Here is a 15173-nt window from a genome sequence, read left to right as displayed (position 1 = left end):
AATTGCAAAATGCATACAAGTAAATGCCAACGAAATCTCAAAATACGATTAAATTTAGGACATTTTTGCCTTGAATGGGCTCCATACTTAATCTCAATTATTCTTTGAAATTTGGAAGAATAATATGTATTATTACACAAATAAACATATGATTTGAGTTAGAATCACTGATGACAAAATGTTAATCGAAAGTACCAACACAAGGGTGAGTTGGTTGAACAGACTGTATAGTTGGGGACTTCCAAATGACTGTCATGTGGGCATGTGTGACTAACAGTGTTGTTGATTATACACTAGAATGTTGTGGCCTAGAAATAATGCTTAATTTTGTTCCAAGCATTTTGTTCAACCTGATATGCAAACAGTAATATATCTCAATATCTTCTGGAAGATGGAACCTTGAATCATTTAAGAACACAAGCAACAAAATTAACTGTTATCAGACTTCGGTTTATTGTAAAATTTAGCAAAGTTTTTCTTGTAATCCCTGACCCATTCCTCTGAAAACAAAAGCAAAAACATAATTATTGCTTATACTTTTCCCCCTACTTTGTTTGTGCTACTGTAAAAGAAGGGAGAAAATCATTGTAATAAATAAAAAATAGAGATATAACAGAGAAAAATAAATCAGTTCAGATGAGAAGTATTAGGAGCAACAGAAATACCATTAAGCAGTTTCAAAATCAGCTTCTTTTAAAAAGATCATCTTATTAAAATAAAAATCACACCAAAAATATAGCAGCAGAGAAGAAGGATAAATACAAGTTAATTGCACAACAGTCCCATGCAAAAAACTGTGTCACTAGCCAAAGCAGTAGTATTCTGAATCCAATTTAGGACGCTTGTGTAGTGCCTGTGGGTCCTCTATTAGGGAGCTGTCACTGAATTGGTCCAAGTCTGAAGGGGTCTGATGGCCTGGGACATCATCTGCCAATGTGTCCAGATAACTTCCCACGGAAATGCCATCCAGCCCATCACTGCCATCGTGTAGGCTGTTGTAGCTGCCACGTAAGGAGGTGCTCTGACTCTCCAACAAACTGCACAGGCTACCACTGAGGCTGCTGCCTCTGCTGGTAATGGTGGCTTTCTCTTCAATCATCCACTTGATGGACTCGATGCTCTCATTGATTACAAGCAACTGGCGCATGAGCCTGACGTCTGTGGCTCTGAGGTTAATCTGTGGAGAAGGAGAGAAAAAAGACATTCCAGTTATTTTACATTCTTGAAAGACCTTAAATTCATTTGGGGACTGTCTGCTGCATTTCAGAATTTTAAATTCACAGAAAAAAATATAAGTGGACTGGATCTCAGAAACTTTTTGAAAATTGCTGACTGATGGTAGGAGTTGTAATAAAAAAAAACTCACTTCCTGCCAGATGCATCAGGCTCCAAAAGGTACGACAAAACCCCTGCTGCATCCCTGACCCTAACCAAGTGACCTGAACATATCATATTGAATGGCAGGTTCTCTACTACAAAATTTATTTTCTCTTCGGCCAGATTAAGTTTATTAATGTTTATGTTGTAGTATATATGTGAGTCCTGAGGGGCGGGGAGAAAATGAAAGTGAAGAAATTAAGGAGTCATCCTCAGCTCATGGAAGACTCTAAAAGCCTCTGATTATAGAGTGATAATGTGCCAAGTGTCATCATAAAAGTACAGCATTCATTAGCAAAATATAATAACACTATATGACAGGTATTATTATTTTTGTCTTCATTTTACAGATGAAGAAGATAAATCTGTAGAAAAGAGTTAAGAGTACAAGAAAAAGGCCTGTATTCTTAATGACTATATTAACATAGACAGTGCTGAATAATGCTTTTGCTTTTAAGAAACAAATTGCTCTAATATTCCCTGAATCCAAAGGATAGTGATACACTAGGCTGATCCAATTTATAAGATGAAATGAACAAATATTTCTGTAGATCTGACTATTTGTTTCAGATATATCAGGGGCACCCCAATCAAAAGTGGGATATCAGATGTTGGGAAGGTCTGAGATCTCCCTTATGTGCCTTCTAGGTGTGTGGTCTTCTGATAGATCTAAGTTACTTCAGGGATATCTATCTCCACAGCCACAAAGCAGAGTCTCTTCGCAGGTCCCACAGTTTACTGTAAACATTTGGTAATATCAAGAGGTGGTGTTTGGGGAAGTGGTGCTGTAAGAACTCCCATGATTGTTCTGTTGAGACAGAAGAGATAGGGCTCTTGAGTACAGAGCCTGGCAGGGCCATGTTTGGCCACTAGAGGTCCTAGTCACATTCTCTATGGTTGGTTGGTTTGTTTTTTTGAGACAGTCTGGCTCTATTGCCCAAGCTGGAGTACAGTGGCGCAATCTTGGCTCACTGCAACCTCCGCCTCCTGGGTTCAAATGATTCTCCTGCCTCAGCCTCCCAAGTAGCTGGGAATACAGGCACACACCACCATGCCCAGCTAATTTTTAGTATTTTTAGTGGAGACAGGGTTTCACCATTCTGGCCCGGCTGGTCTCAAACTCCTGACCTCGTGATCTGCCCACCTCAGCTTTCCAAAGTGCTGGGATTAGAAGTGTGAGCCACCACACCTGGCCTTCTCTATGGTTTAAAAATTGATTTCTGTCCCTCCAGTTGGGTTATTGACCCAAAAGTCTCAGTCATACTAATTCTTTCGTAGGATCCAGAGCTAATTCAGATTTATGTCGGTTTCTGGAATTATCTGAATTAACATTCATTCTTGGATGACTCAAACCGTAAGGAAGAAAAGAGTGAATTGTCTTCAAAAGTATTCATTTGTATTGTAAAAATATTTCCATGTGAGGAGTTAATCCATAACTGAAGGACTGAGGGAACATGATGAACAAACATTAGGAGAGGTGGAAGTTCCATTAATAACTCCAAGAGATGCAAGATTGTGCAGGTTTCAAAAGAATAAAAATATATCTATGAATACAAAAAGCATAAAGTACAATTTAAAATCCCTTAATTTTACTGGAATATTGAAGTGACTTGAGTGACTTCTTTGTCTTCTCTGAACAAAGCACTAAAAATAAATTGCAAGGGAGTAACAAAGAAAATTACTTTTCACTGAGATGTTCATGAACAGAAGGATGTGAACTTAGCCTTGAGATGCCCCTCTATTTGTTGGGGTGTCTCAATAACCTTGCAATGACTTTATGTTGAGGAAGGAGGCTTTCTGACAGTCTTTATGTTTAAATTCATCTGCACACCCTATGAACCAGGAAGACAATGGTCAAGTTACAAGTAATACAACAAATATTTATAAATCAACAACAATTTGCCTAGGTCCACTGAGCAGCCCAGAAAAATCAATATGAGTCAAACTTTTGCAAAATTATTCAGCAGTCATCTGTAGCTGATAAAACATGCTGGCCCCTTATAAGGCATGGCACAATATCAATCTGACCATTTCCCAACAACTCCCCAAATGAATCACGGTTGCATTTATTCACATCTCCACCCTCTCCCATGAAAATGTTCCAGCCCGTTCCCAGCTCTGGGCATGCTCCTCTGTCATTCCCCATTCTTGAAAAACTTCACTTTCTTCCTCTCCAAATACTCCCCATTCTCCAAGTCATACTTCTCTCATCAAGCACTACTTGAGGGCTCCAGCCTCCTCTGCTGGCCTGCTTCACCACTACAGTCCTATTAGCTTATCTCCCAACATAGCTTAACTTTGTACTGTCATATACTGCCAATGATTGTCTTTTAGCATTTTCAACTAGGCTGTGAGCTCCTTAAAGAAAGAAGCTATGTCTCACATTTCTTCCATATCTTAAGGTCTGTCCTAAGCATTGGTTGATTTTTGGGAATAGTCATAATTAGTTGATTTTTGGAAATAGCCATCATTTTAGGAACTGTGAAAATTTAGCTCTTAAGACAGTAGTAATACATGTTCATAACAACTATGCCACCAGGGGTTAAAACATACTTAGAATACATTTTTTTTGTCAGCAATTTTTTTCTGACTTACACAGTGGCTACATCAAGTACAAGTTTTTCAGTTTTATTAAGCAATAAGAAGAAAAGAGGAGTGGACTATGAAGTAACAAAAGCTTCCTTTGACCATGAAATGACTTATTTAAATAGGAAAATCTTTTTTTTTTTTTTTTTTTTTTTAACTGAAAGGAAAACATTCACAGGCCATTGAACCACTGTTGGGAAAAAAAAAAAAAAACGACGAAAGCAAGTCGGTTAGAACGTGTTGATCTGGTTGGTAATGATTATAGATTTAACTGTGTCTAACCCTGTGTCCTCCCAGGGGAGAGTAAACAGCTTCCCACCGTGGGAGCGCTGGGCATGCAGGTTCACACGCTGGCAGGTCCATCACCAGGAGCTCCAGGCACAGAGAGCCCTGGGCCGGCCCAGCTGCTGCACTCTGCTTTCTCTAAGCACCAAGGTGCGGTTATGCTACCGATGACCCTTGAAAGTATGAGCAATCCACCAAAGAACTAAATCACAATGACTCTTTTGTCTCTAGTAACTGCTCCGCCTTTCCTCACTGTTATTCATTTCGGTCTTTATGAAGTCTAGCCATCAATTAAAAACATAGTAGCCTTGCGCTGGCAGCATGAAACTGTATGTTTCCTTCTGTTGGAGTCTTATAAGGTCCCGCAACTTGACTTCGAGGATACTGAGAGTTGAGATCTCCTAAAGGTCTGAGTTTAAATGTCACCCCCTAGGAGAACCTGATTCCTGATCAATCATAATATACAATACCCATGCCTAGATTAATATTACATTTTCATGTCTGTTTCCTTCATAATATTTATGACTAGTTGAAATCATAATCTTTATCATGGATTTACCTATTATTTTCTGTTTCCCCCATGAGCATGGAAGCACCACAGAGTGCTTGGGTCTTGATCTGTCCTGGTCACCACTCTATGCCAAGACCTAGAAGAGTATCTCACACAAAGTAGGTGCTAAATTAGTACCTGTCCAACACCTGAATAACAAACTTTGCTTCAGATTGGATTATCTGTTGGAATCTGGGGTTTTGCTGTGGGTCAGTAATATGTGACTTGAGAGGGGAAACAAAGTAGCCTCAGGAAAGAACATTTCAATATTGAAGCATTCCCAGCAGATAATCCCTTCTATTCCTTCTCCAGATTCAAACACTGAGTAACTGGTGTGAGGTTATTCCTAGCTTAAATTTACAGAGTATGAGATAGTATCTCTAAAAGGAAGTGGACTTCAAGGTGTGAGTCACACTCCAAACATTATTCTATTTGTTCAGGGGTGATAACCGGTACTAGCACAGTGTGGGTGTTCTGTAAACACTTGACAAAATGAATTGAACAAAGGGAACAAACAACCAGGACATGTACCAAAAAACAACACAACAACAAAAAAATAAGGTTTGGACTGATTGGTCCAAAGATCCAAAGAGATGTGGATGTCCTTTCCTCTTTTCCTCTTCATTTCCCCTCCTCCACACTTGTCCTTACAGTTTATGTCATATGGTTCAGCTTCCTACTTAGTCTCTCAGGCTTCAGGATTGTGATGTCCCAGGTCTCTGTATTTTAGGGAGAATGCGGAGATTTCATGTCATTTTTTTTTGACAGGTGATGAACTGAGTCTATGGTAGAACTTGAAATGAGGAATCTTGAAGGAGAAAATATTCTTAACAGTAAACTTTCCCAGACACCTTTTTTTCTTCTAGGCTGCCATTTTAATGCTGAAAGAATACAAAGGTTATACATTGGCGCAGTGGAATCTAAGAAAGAATGCAGTCGGATTTTTTGGTTGCTAATCAAGTTGACTTCTTTGTGATGTTGTATGAGAACCATGGTACTGACTCCAATCTGCCACTGCCACTATCTTCTTATTTGACCTTTGGGGAAAGCAGCTTGGCATACAGGACCTCAGTTTCCTTATACATGAAGAAAAATTAGATTTCATTCCGAGCTGCAGTGAACCATGGGACTCAGTGAAGGTGGTAAAGTAGTTCTGTGAATAAAGACTAATCTTACCCAATAAGAAGACTGAATTCAACTGAGGCATCCACCTAACATACCTGCTTTTCATACTGAGATTTCCTTTCAGATGTTTAATAACATCTTATAACATTTCAGGCATTTAATGTTTAATTTAATAAGAAGATTCTACAGATCAGATAATCTCAGGATTTCCTTCCATTTTGACATATTCTCTGATATTTTGCATTCCTGTGACCATTTCATTACAAAATTATCTCTACTATGAGAAAATTATGCAGGCTATAGAGGAGACAGAACAGTCAGTTCTGCTGCTCAATAACTCCAGCACAAGATGTAGCTGGTAAAAACTCATGGCTAAGGCCAGAAGTTTGGGCTTGATGTTAATTTTAGGTACTTTATCTGAAATTTTGTCATAATAATAATTTTTGCTCTCACCATTTGGGTTTGAATAAAAATTATTTTTTGTATCCCACTCCAAGACAAACATGCATATCATCTTTAATATGTCTATATATTAACTGAAATGTGCGCATGAGCTGCTGAATATATCTTCCAAATAGGGACATTTTTTGCCTTTCTCACCATACTGGAGACTTGGATAGCATCATATACTCATGTTTCTCATAAAGCACTCCTCCATTATTGTTACCCTTTTATTTATGAATGTCAACTAATCAGATAAAAGCGGGTCACCTTCTAGTTAGGCATTTCTACTGCAAAATCCACAATATTCAAGATGTAAATCCCAACCATCCTGCAAGCTGTAATATGAATTAGAAGGAAGAAGAACTTCTTTGCAAGTCCATAGTCACATACATTGAAGGAAGAAAGATTAGACTTGCTTTTTAATGTGACGTTCTAATCCTAGTTTCTCATTAGGAGAAACTAATCATCATTCTCTCTGACTTGTAGTTGGTGGAAGAGAGTTTAGTTCTGTCAAGGCCTCTTTTCTACCCACATTTATTTTAGAATATATTTTTAAAAGTCTATATGAACTGAAGAGCCGTTGTAAAAGCACTTGGAATGTTGTTTTTCCAGCAATTTATTCCAGTTTGTTTGCTTGTTCCTTTTGCATAACCTTCTTGTGTCCAAATTTACCCTCTCTCCAAACTCAGCACATCCTCAATTTGATGATCACAGAAGATTTTCTGCCTACCCATCTTTAAAATTTCCAGCAGTTTTTTCAATATCTATACTTATAAAGCACTCCTCTGGTTTCTCAGAAGATCCATAAAATATTATCATCTTTTTGCAGTCTGAGAAGACACTGTACAGCATTTCCACTCACTGTTTTTAGTTTGGAACGGTTCAGGTGAAAAGCCTACAATTACACAAAAGTCAGTGCTGTTCCTTCCGCCAAAGCTTTCTTTCACTTTCTCAGTCAGTTCAAAATTTACAGCACAATTTGTTTCTAACTGGGCAACAGAGGATTCCATTTTTATGTCAGTCAGCTTTGTCTTCCTCCATTTTTGTTGTTTATATGTGGAACTGAACAATAACTAAAACACTCTTTTCCCAGAACCTTATAGAAGAGTAATTTCCCCAAGGATTAAATTACATACATAAAAATACTGTCATCAGCACAGCGGACTGATTGATGTTGTTTTGATTAAGTAGAAAGCTGTATGTGGTGTATTTGAAAGGGGCACATGTGACTCCCGTGAATCATAAGCATAAATTCCGGCCACCAGGCCTGCTCGTGAGATCTGTACAGTTTCTTCTGGTGAGTCATCTGATCGCCAAAGCAAGACATGCAGCTTTTCAGTATGATTTCATCAGATTCTAGGTCCAACTGATACTTAGATGCCTGTGATGTCAATTCCTTTTCCATATTCTAATACAGTGAAAACTGTTTCCCTGAATGTTTTCAACATGAATGTACAAAGTGTAATTTAGGCTGATGCAATAGGCTATAAATCACCTGAGCCAAGATTCATTTAGAATGATCTAACAAAAACATGGACTCCCCATATTCACCTCAGAGAAGCTTATTCACATTGAACACGGACCAGAGAAATGTTTCCACTAATTTATAGTAAGTATTGTGCATGCATGTCTTTTCAATTTTAGAACTTAAAATATTCTTTTCATATGGAAGACCAGGGCATGTTAATGTGCTCCTCTGTGATCTGTAGTGGCCACAATTACATTGTAAGAGAAGGACACAGGGTAATGTGCCAGTAAATGTTTAACAAGCAGCTTCCTGGGAAAAATAAACGTGCGCACACACACATGCATGTGTATATACATACAATACAAATGTGCTTATATAGAAGATGTATAACACATATTTTACAGGTAATAATAAAATATACAGCACTTTCTATTGTCAATTCCATATGACCAACTGATTTCAGAGAATGCTTTTATTTATTCTTGCTGGACTCTTGTATGTATAGCAAACTATGGATGCAGTTCAAACAAAATTTCACAAATACAGTTAATTGGTAATTCATTCCTCAATAATTGTTATCGTTACACCTGATATGTGATCCACTGTTAAATTATTTGTCACTTAGTGAAAAATACATTAATTAAACTGAAACGTGTTTCAGCCTCAGCACTGGTTATGTTGGAATTTTACTGGTTCATCAATGATGTGAGCAACTTCTTCACTGAATTGAATAACAGTTTTCAAATACATGGAGAATATTTCCCTTTTTTGACACTATTGGAAATGTAATAACTAAGGACATGCCACAGTTTTCAAGTTGAATCTGCAGTATTAACATTTTCTCTATCACTTTCTTAAGTCTAGACAATAAATAAAATAAAAATCAAGTTCTGCTTTATAGTGATTTTAAATTTATGTAGCATAAATACTCCTATATGGCCAATTTTAAGCTATCAATAGGATGTCCTTAAACATAAACGTGGGATTGATAAGAGATACTCAGTACTGCAGCATATATGGTATTTTCACCCTATAAATACAATAGATGTTTTAAATGACCTCAAAAAATAATGAAAGTAAAATGTAGTAAAATAATTAGGAGGTGATGAATTTTGAGTCTTTATTACATTTGTTTTAAATTGCAGGTTTATATAAATTCTTGTAAGTTTATATAAATACTTTAAATTTTAATAATGTCTGTAATTAGCAACTAGTTCACAAAACTCCTGAAAATTTAACAAAGAGCTCACACATATCAGTGGGTATTGGCTTCAGTATACCATTGAGAAGGTGCGGAATGAAGGCTTTACTTAATTGATTGCATTTTGTGATAAGCAGATTAGAGACTTGCATTTTACCCCTTAGGGCTTTTAGTTTTCTAGACATAATTAAAATCTGAATGTAATCTTATCTTTTACATTTAATAAAATTTGAAGTAGATGTAAAATATTTATACCAAAGTTTTTAGTGCCTTTTATGGAAAGATTTCAAATACTGAATATAAATGTCTCGACATTGTTGGGACATGAAATATACTGAAAAAGAGAACAAGCCAGGTATCTGAACTCAGTTGAACATTGATGTTTTGTATTATAATAATTTTTGATGGTTATATTTCTAAAATAAGAGGCCACTGTTATAAACAGTAGGCTTTATAATGCAGAGTTGTTCAGCAATGCATTTAAAGATTGTTGAGGAGATAGGACTATAATCCCTATTTTTACATGATTCCTGACATCTTTTCTACCCAAATGCTTTATCTTCTCTTTTAGTAATTTCTTGATACTATAGTTCAATCTGTTTGCCATGGATCTTATGCCCCATATTTCTTCTTCTTTCTCCCAACTCTATTTCCTATCTGCTATGTGCAGCCCAGTAGTGCTTTAGTGAACTTACTTTGTAAAATTCTTTGTAGGAGAGAACGGAGTTGCAAAGAAAAGTGATCTCTGTATTTCTTCATAAAGCAACAGACAGTGAGTAAAATTAAGTGAGGAAGCAATCTCTGCAACAGAATAAAATGGATGGGCCCTGCTCCTAGAGCAGAGATCTGCAACCTTGAATGGACCTATGGATCAAATCTTGTTAAAATTTAAATTTTACTCACTAGTTTTATGATTCTGTACTTCTAACAAGTTCCCAGTTGTTACCAATTGTGGTAGGCAGTCTCAAAGATATCTCCCAATAACCACCCTCTTCTGGTATCTACATCCTCATGTAGTTTCCTGTCCTGGTATTGGATGGGCCTATTGACTTATTTCTAAATAATAGACTATGGCAAAAGTGATGGGATGTCATTTCTGAGAAAAGGTTACAAAAAGATTGTGGCTTCTGCCTTGGGCATACTCTCTCAAATGCTTGCTCTGAATGAAGCAATCTACCATGCTGTGAACTGCCCCTTGTGAAATGCATAATGTAAGGAACTGAGATCTCTGGACAACAGCTAGCAAGGACATAGACCGGTCGACTGCTACTGGTCATGTGATTGAGCTGGGAAGTGGATCCTCCCTGGATAGAGCCTTGAGATGACTGCAGCCTCATCAAGGCACCTTGATGGCAGATATGTGAGAGACACCGATCCAGGGGCCTTCACTTAATATGTGCCCAGACTCCTGAATATAGAACTGTGAGATAATACATGTTTGTTGTTTTAAGTTGTTAAGTTTTGGGATATTTGTTATGCAGCATGAATAACTAATACACCAATGCTGTTGGTATACAGACCACACTTTTTAGCAAGGTCTTAGAGATCTTTCCATTTGTGGATAATTTTGTTGATAGATGCTGAATCACCATCTGTGGAAGGCTACTTTATCAATATATTTCTTTGTAGTTTGAAAAAAAGGAACAAATAGAGTAAGCAGTTAAATATTTGTTAACAAAAACAAAAAATGTTCAAGGAAACTGAAGGTCATTATTGAAAGAGCCATTCGCATCTACTGGAGGACAGCTTTTCTTTCCCCTAAAAGAAATTGATTTCTTACCCTGAAGGAGAAATGACAGATGATTTATGTTTGATAATTAATGACAAAAATGATTCTTTCAATATATTTCATTTATAAATTATATCCCCTATAATCTGAGGGTCATGAAAGTAGGGCCTACATTGATAAGATAATAGACTAAACTTAATAACATTCAGATATAATTTAAAGAGTTTAAAATACAGTGAGATTAACTAAACTGAAATTACTGAATTTTCAATATTGACAACTGTATTAAGTTGCAGTCTTGCTTTTCAGAATTCCTCATTTATTTGAAAATGTGCTTTGACTTGGCCTCAGTAGGAGAAAAAGAGGAGGTGATTAGGATGATAATAAAAGTTACTTATGTTTATTGAGTTTCCTTCTAGGAGTTAATTCTTTTTCATAGATTAACATTTTTTTTTGGAAAGACCTGTACAATGGCCCTTTGCATAGAAAATATAATGAAGGCTCAGATATTTTACTGCAAATATTTATTTTCACCTGCCATTGATAATTTGGTAATATTTGGAATACTTTATGATGCTTAAGATCAGTTTTGTTTTGTTTTTCATGTGGTGTCTAAACACTGACTAAATATTTTCATTTGGAAACTTTTGGGTGGGACTGTCCAGATGGGAGAGTTTCACTGGTATAAGTGGTGATCTGAAGAGCATCCAATAAGAGACACCTGACATATTCTAACATTCACTGATAATACATTAACTTTCCAGTCTAGTGATTTATTCATTTTCAGCTTTTTAAAATGGCTTTAGGAATATTGATAATAGTATCTGCCATTTATCAAATGCTTCCTATGTACCATGTACTTAGCTAGATGCCTTAAATATTAATTTATCTAATAAATGTAGTGCCATTCTTACAACAAATTGGTGAAGAAGCTGATTATTATTCTCATTATGGTTCCAGTCTGATATGTGAAGGGCTCAGAAGTCATCACTCCCATCTTCATAACAAGAAAAAAAGCTGAACAAACTGGAAATCAACAACTATTCTTAGGTTCATCAGAAAATTGAGGTCACTGGGTAAATTGCAGCCCCAGAAGACAGATAGATGGATACAGAGAATCATAGCTGAACAGGAACAGAAAACTGGAAGCAGAAGGCCTTAGCTTTCTGTAGGAACACTAACTGTAATTGGTGAATTGGTGGAAGGTTAGTGTGGACTAGCTTGTGAGTTAAAAAACCCAAGGGGTCCCAGTCTCAGGGGCACCCCACACTTTCATGAGTTTTACCTCCAGAAACCCTACCAGGTTCTCAATATCCCCTGTGTTTCTGGCAGGGAGAGGAAAGTGCTGAAATATATCTCTGATCTCCTTAAAAAAGCTTGTCCCTAAGGCTTACTAGAACCTAACAGACTGGAGTTTTACCAAAGCTGAATCAACAAAATATCCAACTCAGTCTTGCTAAAAGACTGAGACCTAATTATGGACAGTAGAACACTTCCTCTTCTCCCACACCTTGCCACATCAATAAGGCTACTGTATAATAACAGGGGATTACAGCAAAAAGAACTGCAGGCCTCTGACCGTATTTAAAGAGTGTCAAAGGAAACCCAAAGACAATAGAGTAGACTGAAGCAAGGATACTACAGGAAATTTTAGTCTCTGACACTGTAGCTACAGCAAATAGTAAGAAGAATCTAACTCCTAGTCACATAAATATAAAACCTTGCACTAAAGGCCAATCTATCACAGTTCCTTTTATATCATATCCAGCCTTCAACAAAGAATTACGAGCCACTCTAAAAGGCAAAAACAAAGTCTGAAGAGACAAAGCATCAGAACCAGACTCAGGTGAGGCACAGATTTGGGAACTATCAGACAAGGAATTTAAAACAACTATGATTAATATGCTAATGGTTCTAATGGAAAAAGCGAGCACATGCAAGAACAAGTGAGTAATAAAAGCAGAGAGATGAAAGTGCAAAGAAAGAAAAGAAAATGCAAGGAATCAAAAACACTGTAACATAAATAATGCCTTTGATGGACTCGTAAGTGGATTGGACATAGCTGAAGAAGGAATCAGTGAGCTTGAAGATGTGTCCATAGAAACTCCCCAAACTGAAGTGAAAAAAGAAAAAAGAAATAAAAAGACAGAACAGAATATCTAAGATTTGTGGGCTATTAGAAAAGTTACATGATACAGTTTAGATGTTGTGCCACCTCCAAATTTCATGTTGAAATATGATCCCCAATGCTAGAGGTGGGGCCTGGCGGGAGGTGTTTGGGTCACGGGGGCAGATCCATCAGGAATGGCTTAGTGCCCTACTCACAACAATGAATGAGTTATTATTCTACATTAATGTGAGATCTGGTTTTTTAAAAGAATGTTGCATCTTGTCACTTTCCCTCTCTCAGCATGTGACCTCCTAGCTTCCCTTTCCTTCTGCCATGATTGTAAGCTTCCTGAGGACCTAACCAGAAGCGGATGGTAGCACCACGCTTCCTGTACAGCCTGCAGAACCATGGGCCAAAATGAATCTGTTTTCTTTATACATTAACCAGCTCGCTCTTTTAGCGAGCCTGAGTCCTTTATAGCAATGCAAATGGGCTGACACAGAATAACACATGTATAATGGGAATACTGGAAGGAAGAGAGAAAAAGGAACAGAAGCAACATTTAAAGCAACAATGACTGAGAATGTCCCAAAATGAATGACAGACACAAAGCCACAGATCTGCAAAACTCAGAGAACATCTAGGAGGATAAATACCAAAAAACCTATATCTAGGCATATTATATTCAAATTATAGAAAATCTTTTTTAAAAGCTAGAGGAAAAAGAACACCTTACCGACAGTGGCACAAGTATAAGATTTACATCAAACTTCTACTCAGAAACCATATAAGCAAGAAGAGTGTGGAGTAAAATATTTAAAGTCTTAAAAAAAAAAAAAAAAAAGACTATTAACCTAAAATTCTGTGTCCAACAAATTATCCTTCAGGTATAAAGGAGAAGTTTGGGCAAATAAAAAATTTCTGGAGATGGATGGTGGTGATCGTTGTACAACAATGTGAATGAACTTATATGCCGTTGAACTATACACTTAAAAGTGGTTAAAATAGTATATTTTGTGTTATATATATTTTGCCACAATTTTTTTTAAAGTGAAGTAGTAAATACTAAAGACTTTCTGAGACCAACAAAAATGGAGGAAATTTGTCACCAGTAGACTTGCCTTGCAAGAAATGTTTTAAAAGTTCTTTAGAGAGAAGGAAAATATATAGGCAGAAACTCAGATCTATATAAAAAAAAATGGAAGAGCATTAGGAAAGAAAAACTGAAGAAAAAATGAAGATTTTTCTTATTATTTATTGATCTAACAGAGAACAGTTTGTTCAAAATAACAATGACAATGTATTCAGTGATTATAGCTTATTTGTGAATAAAATGAATGACAGCCATTTTATAAGAGACAAGAGAGAAGAATTGGGAATATTGTTTTATATCATACTTGTACTATCATGATGTGGCATAATATTACTTTAAAGTGCACTTAGATTGGTTGTAAACATATTCTAAAAACTCTAGGGCAACCACTAAAAATCGTGTTTAAAAAAGAAGTATAATTAATATGCCAAGAGAAGAAAAAGTAGAATCATATAAATTGCCTAATTAAAATCAGAGAAGTGGAAGACAAAAAAGGAAAGAAAAGAGAGAAAGAAAAAAGTAAGAACGAATGAGTAAACACAGGAAAGAAATTGAAAATATTTACAAATATGATCGCTATTAATCCAACTATATCAATCACTTTAAATGTGAATAGTCTAACTACATCAATTAAAAGACAAAGAGTGTCAAAGTGGATAAACAAATAAGATGCAATTATATCTTGTCTGTCTATTAGAAACCCACCTTAAATATAAAGTCACAGATAGATTAATTTCATTATGCAGGTGAAGGAAATGCGACTCAGAGGAGTAAGGCATCCTATTCTTTTTTTTTTTTTTTTTTGAGACAGAGTCTCGCTCTGTCGCCCAGGCTGGAGTGCAGTGGCCGGATCTCAGCTCACTGCAAGCTCCACCTCCCGGGTTCACAACATTGTCCTGCTTCAGCCTCCTGAGTAGCTGGGATTACAGGCGCCCGCCACCAGGCCCGGCTAATTTTTCTGTGTGTTTTCAGTAGAGACGGGATTTCACTATGTTAGCCAAGATGGTTTAGTCTCATTTTTAAAAGACTTTAGTTGTTCAGAAGAGTAGAGTGATATAGTTGCATAGTGGCAAAAGAACTAATTGAAGGGCAGAAAGAGGCTATTAACACTTATTGAGAGACTGTATGTATATGACATTCTCCTAGACCCTGGTGGAGCATAGAGACAACACTGTCACCTCAACTGAAGAACACTGGAAATCTCA

The 15173-nt window shown here is 36.7% G+C and overlaps 1 protein-coding gene across 1 annotated transcript in view; it reads right to left on the bottom strand.

Annotated features, from left to right (window-relative positions):
* Nucleotides 1–429: 429 nt before the first annotated feature.
* Nucleotides 430–15173, bottom strand: part of LURAP1L (leucine rich adaptor protein 1 like) — a 47124-nt gene continuing 32380 nt past the window's right edge. Inside the window, exon 2 of the mRNA XM_010383155.1 lies at nucleotides 430–1177. Coding sequence (XP_010381457.1) covers nucleotides 803–1177 — 375 coding nt within the window. The 3' untranslated portion in view covers nucleotides 430–802. The remainder of the gene's footprint in view (nucleotides 1178–15173) is intronic.

Source organism: Rhinopithecus roxellana, chromosome 16, assembly GCF_007565055.1.
Source record: "Rhinopithecus roxellana isolate Shanxi Qingling chromosome 16, ASM756505v1, whole genome shotgun sequence".
Lineage (NCBI taxonomy): Eukaryota > Metazoa > Chordata > Mammalia > Primates > Cercopithecidae > Rhinopithecus > Rhinopithecus roxellana.
This window is presented reverse-complemented; position numbering and strand designations above follow the sequence as displayed.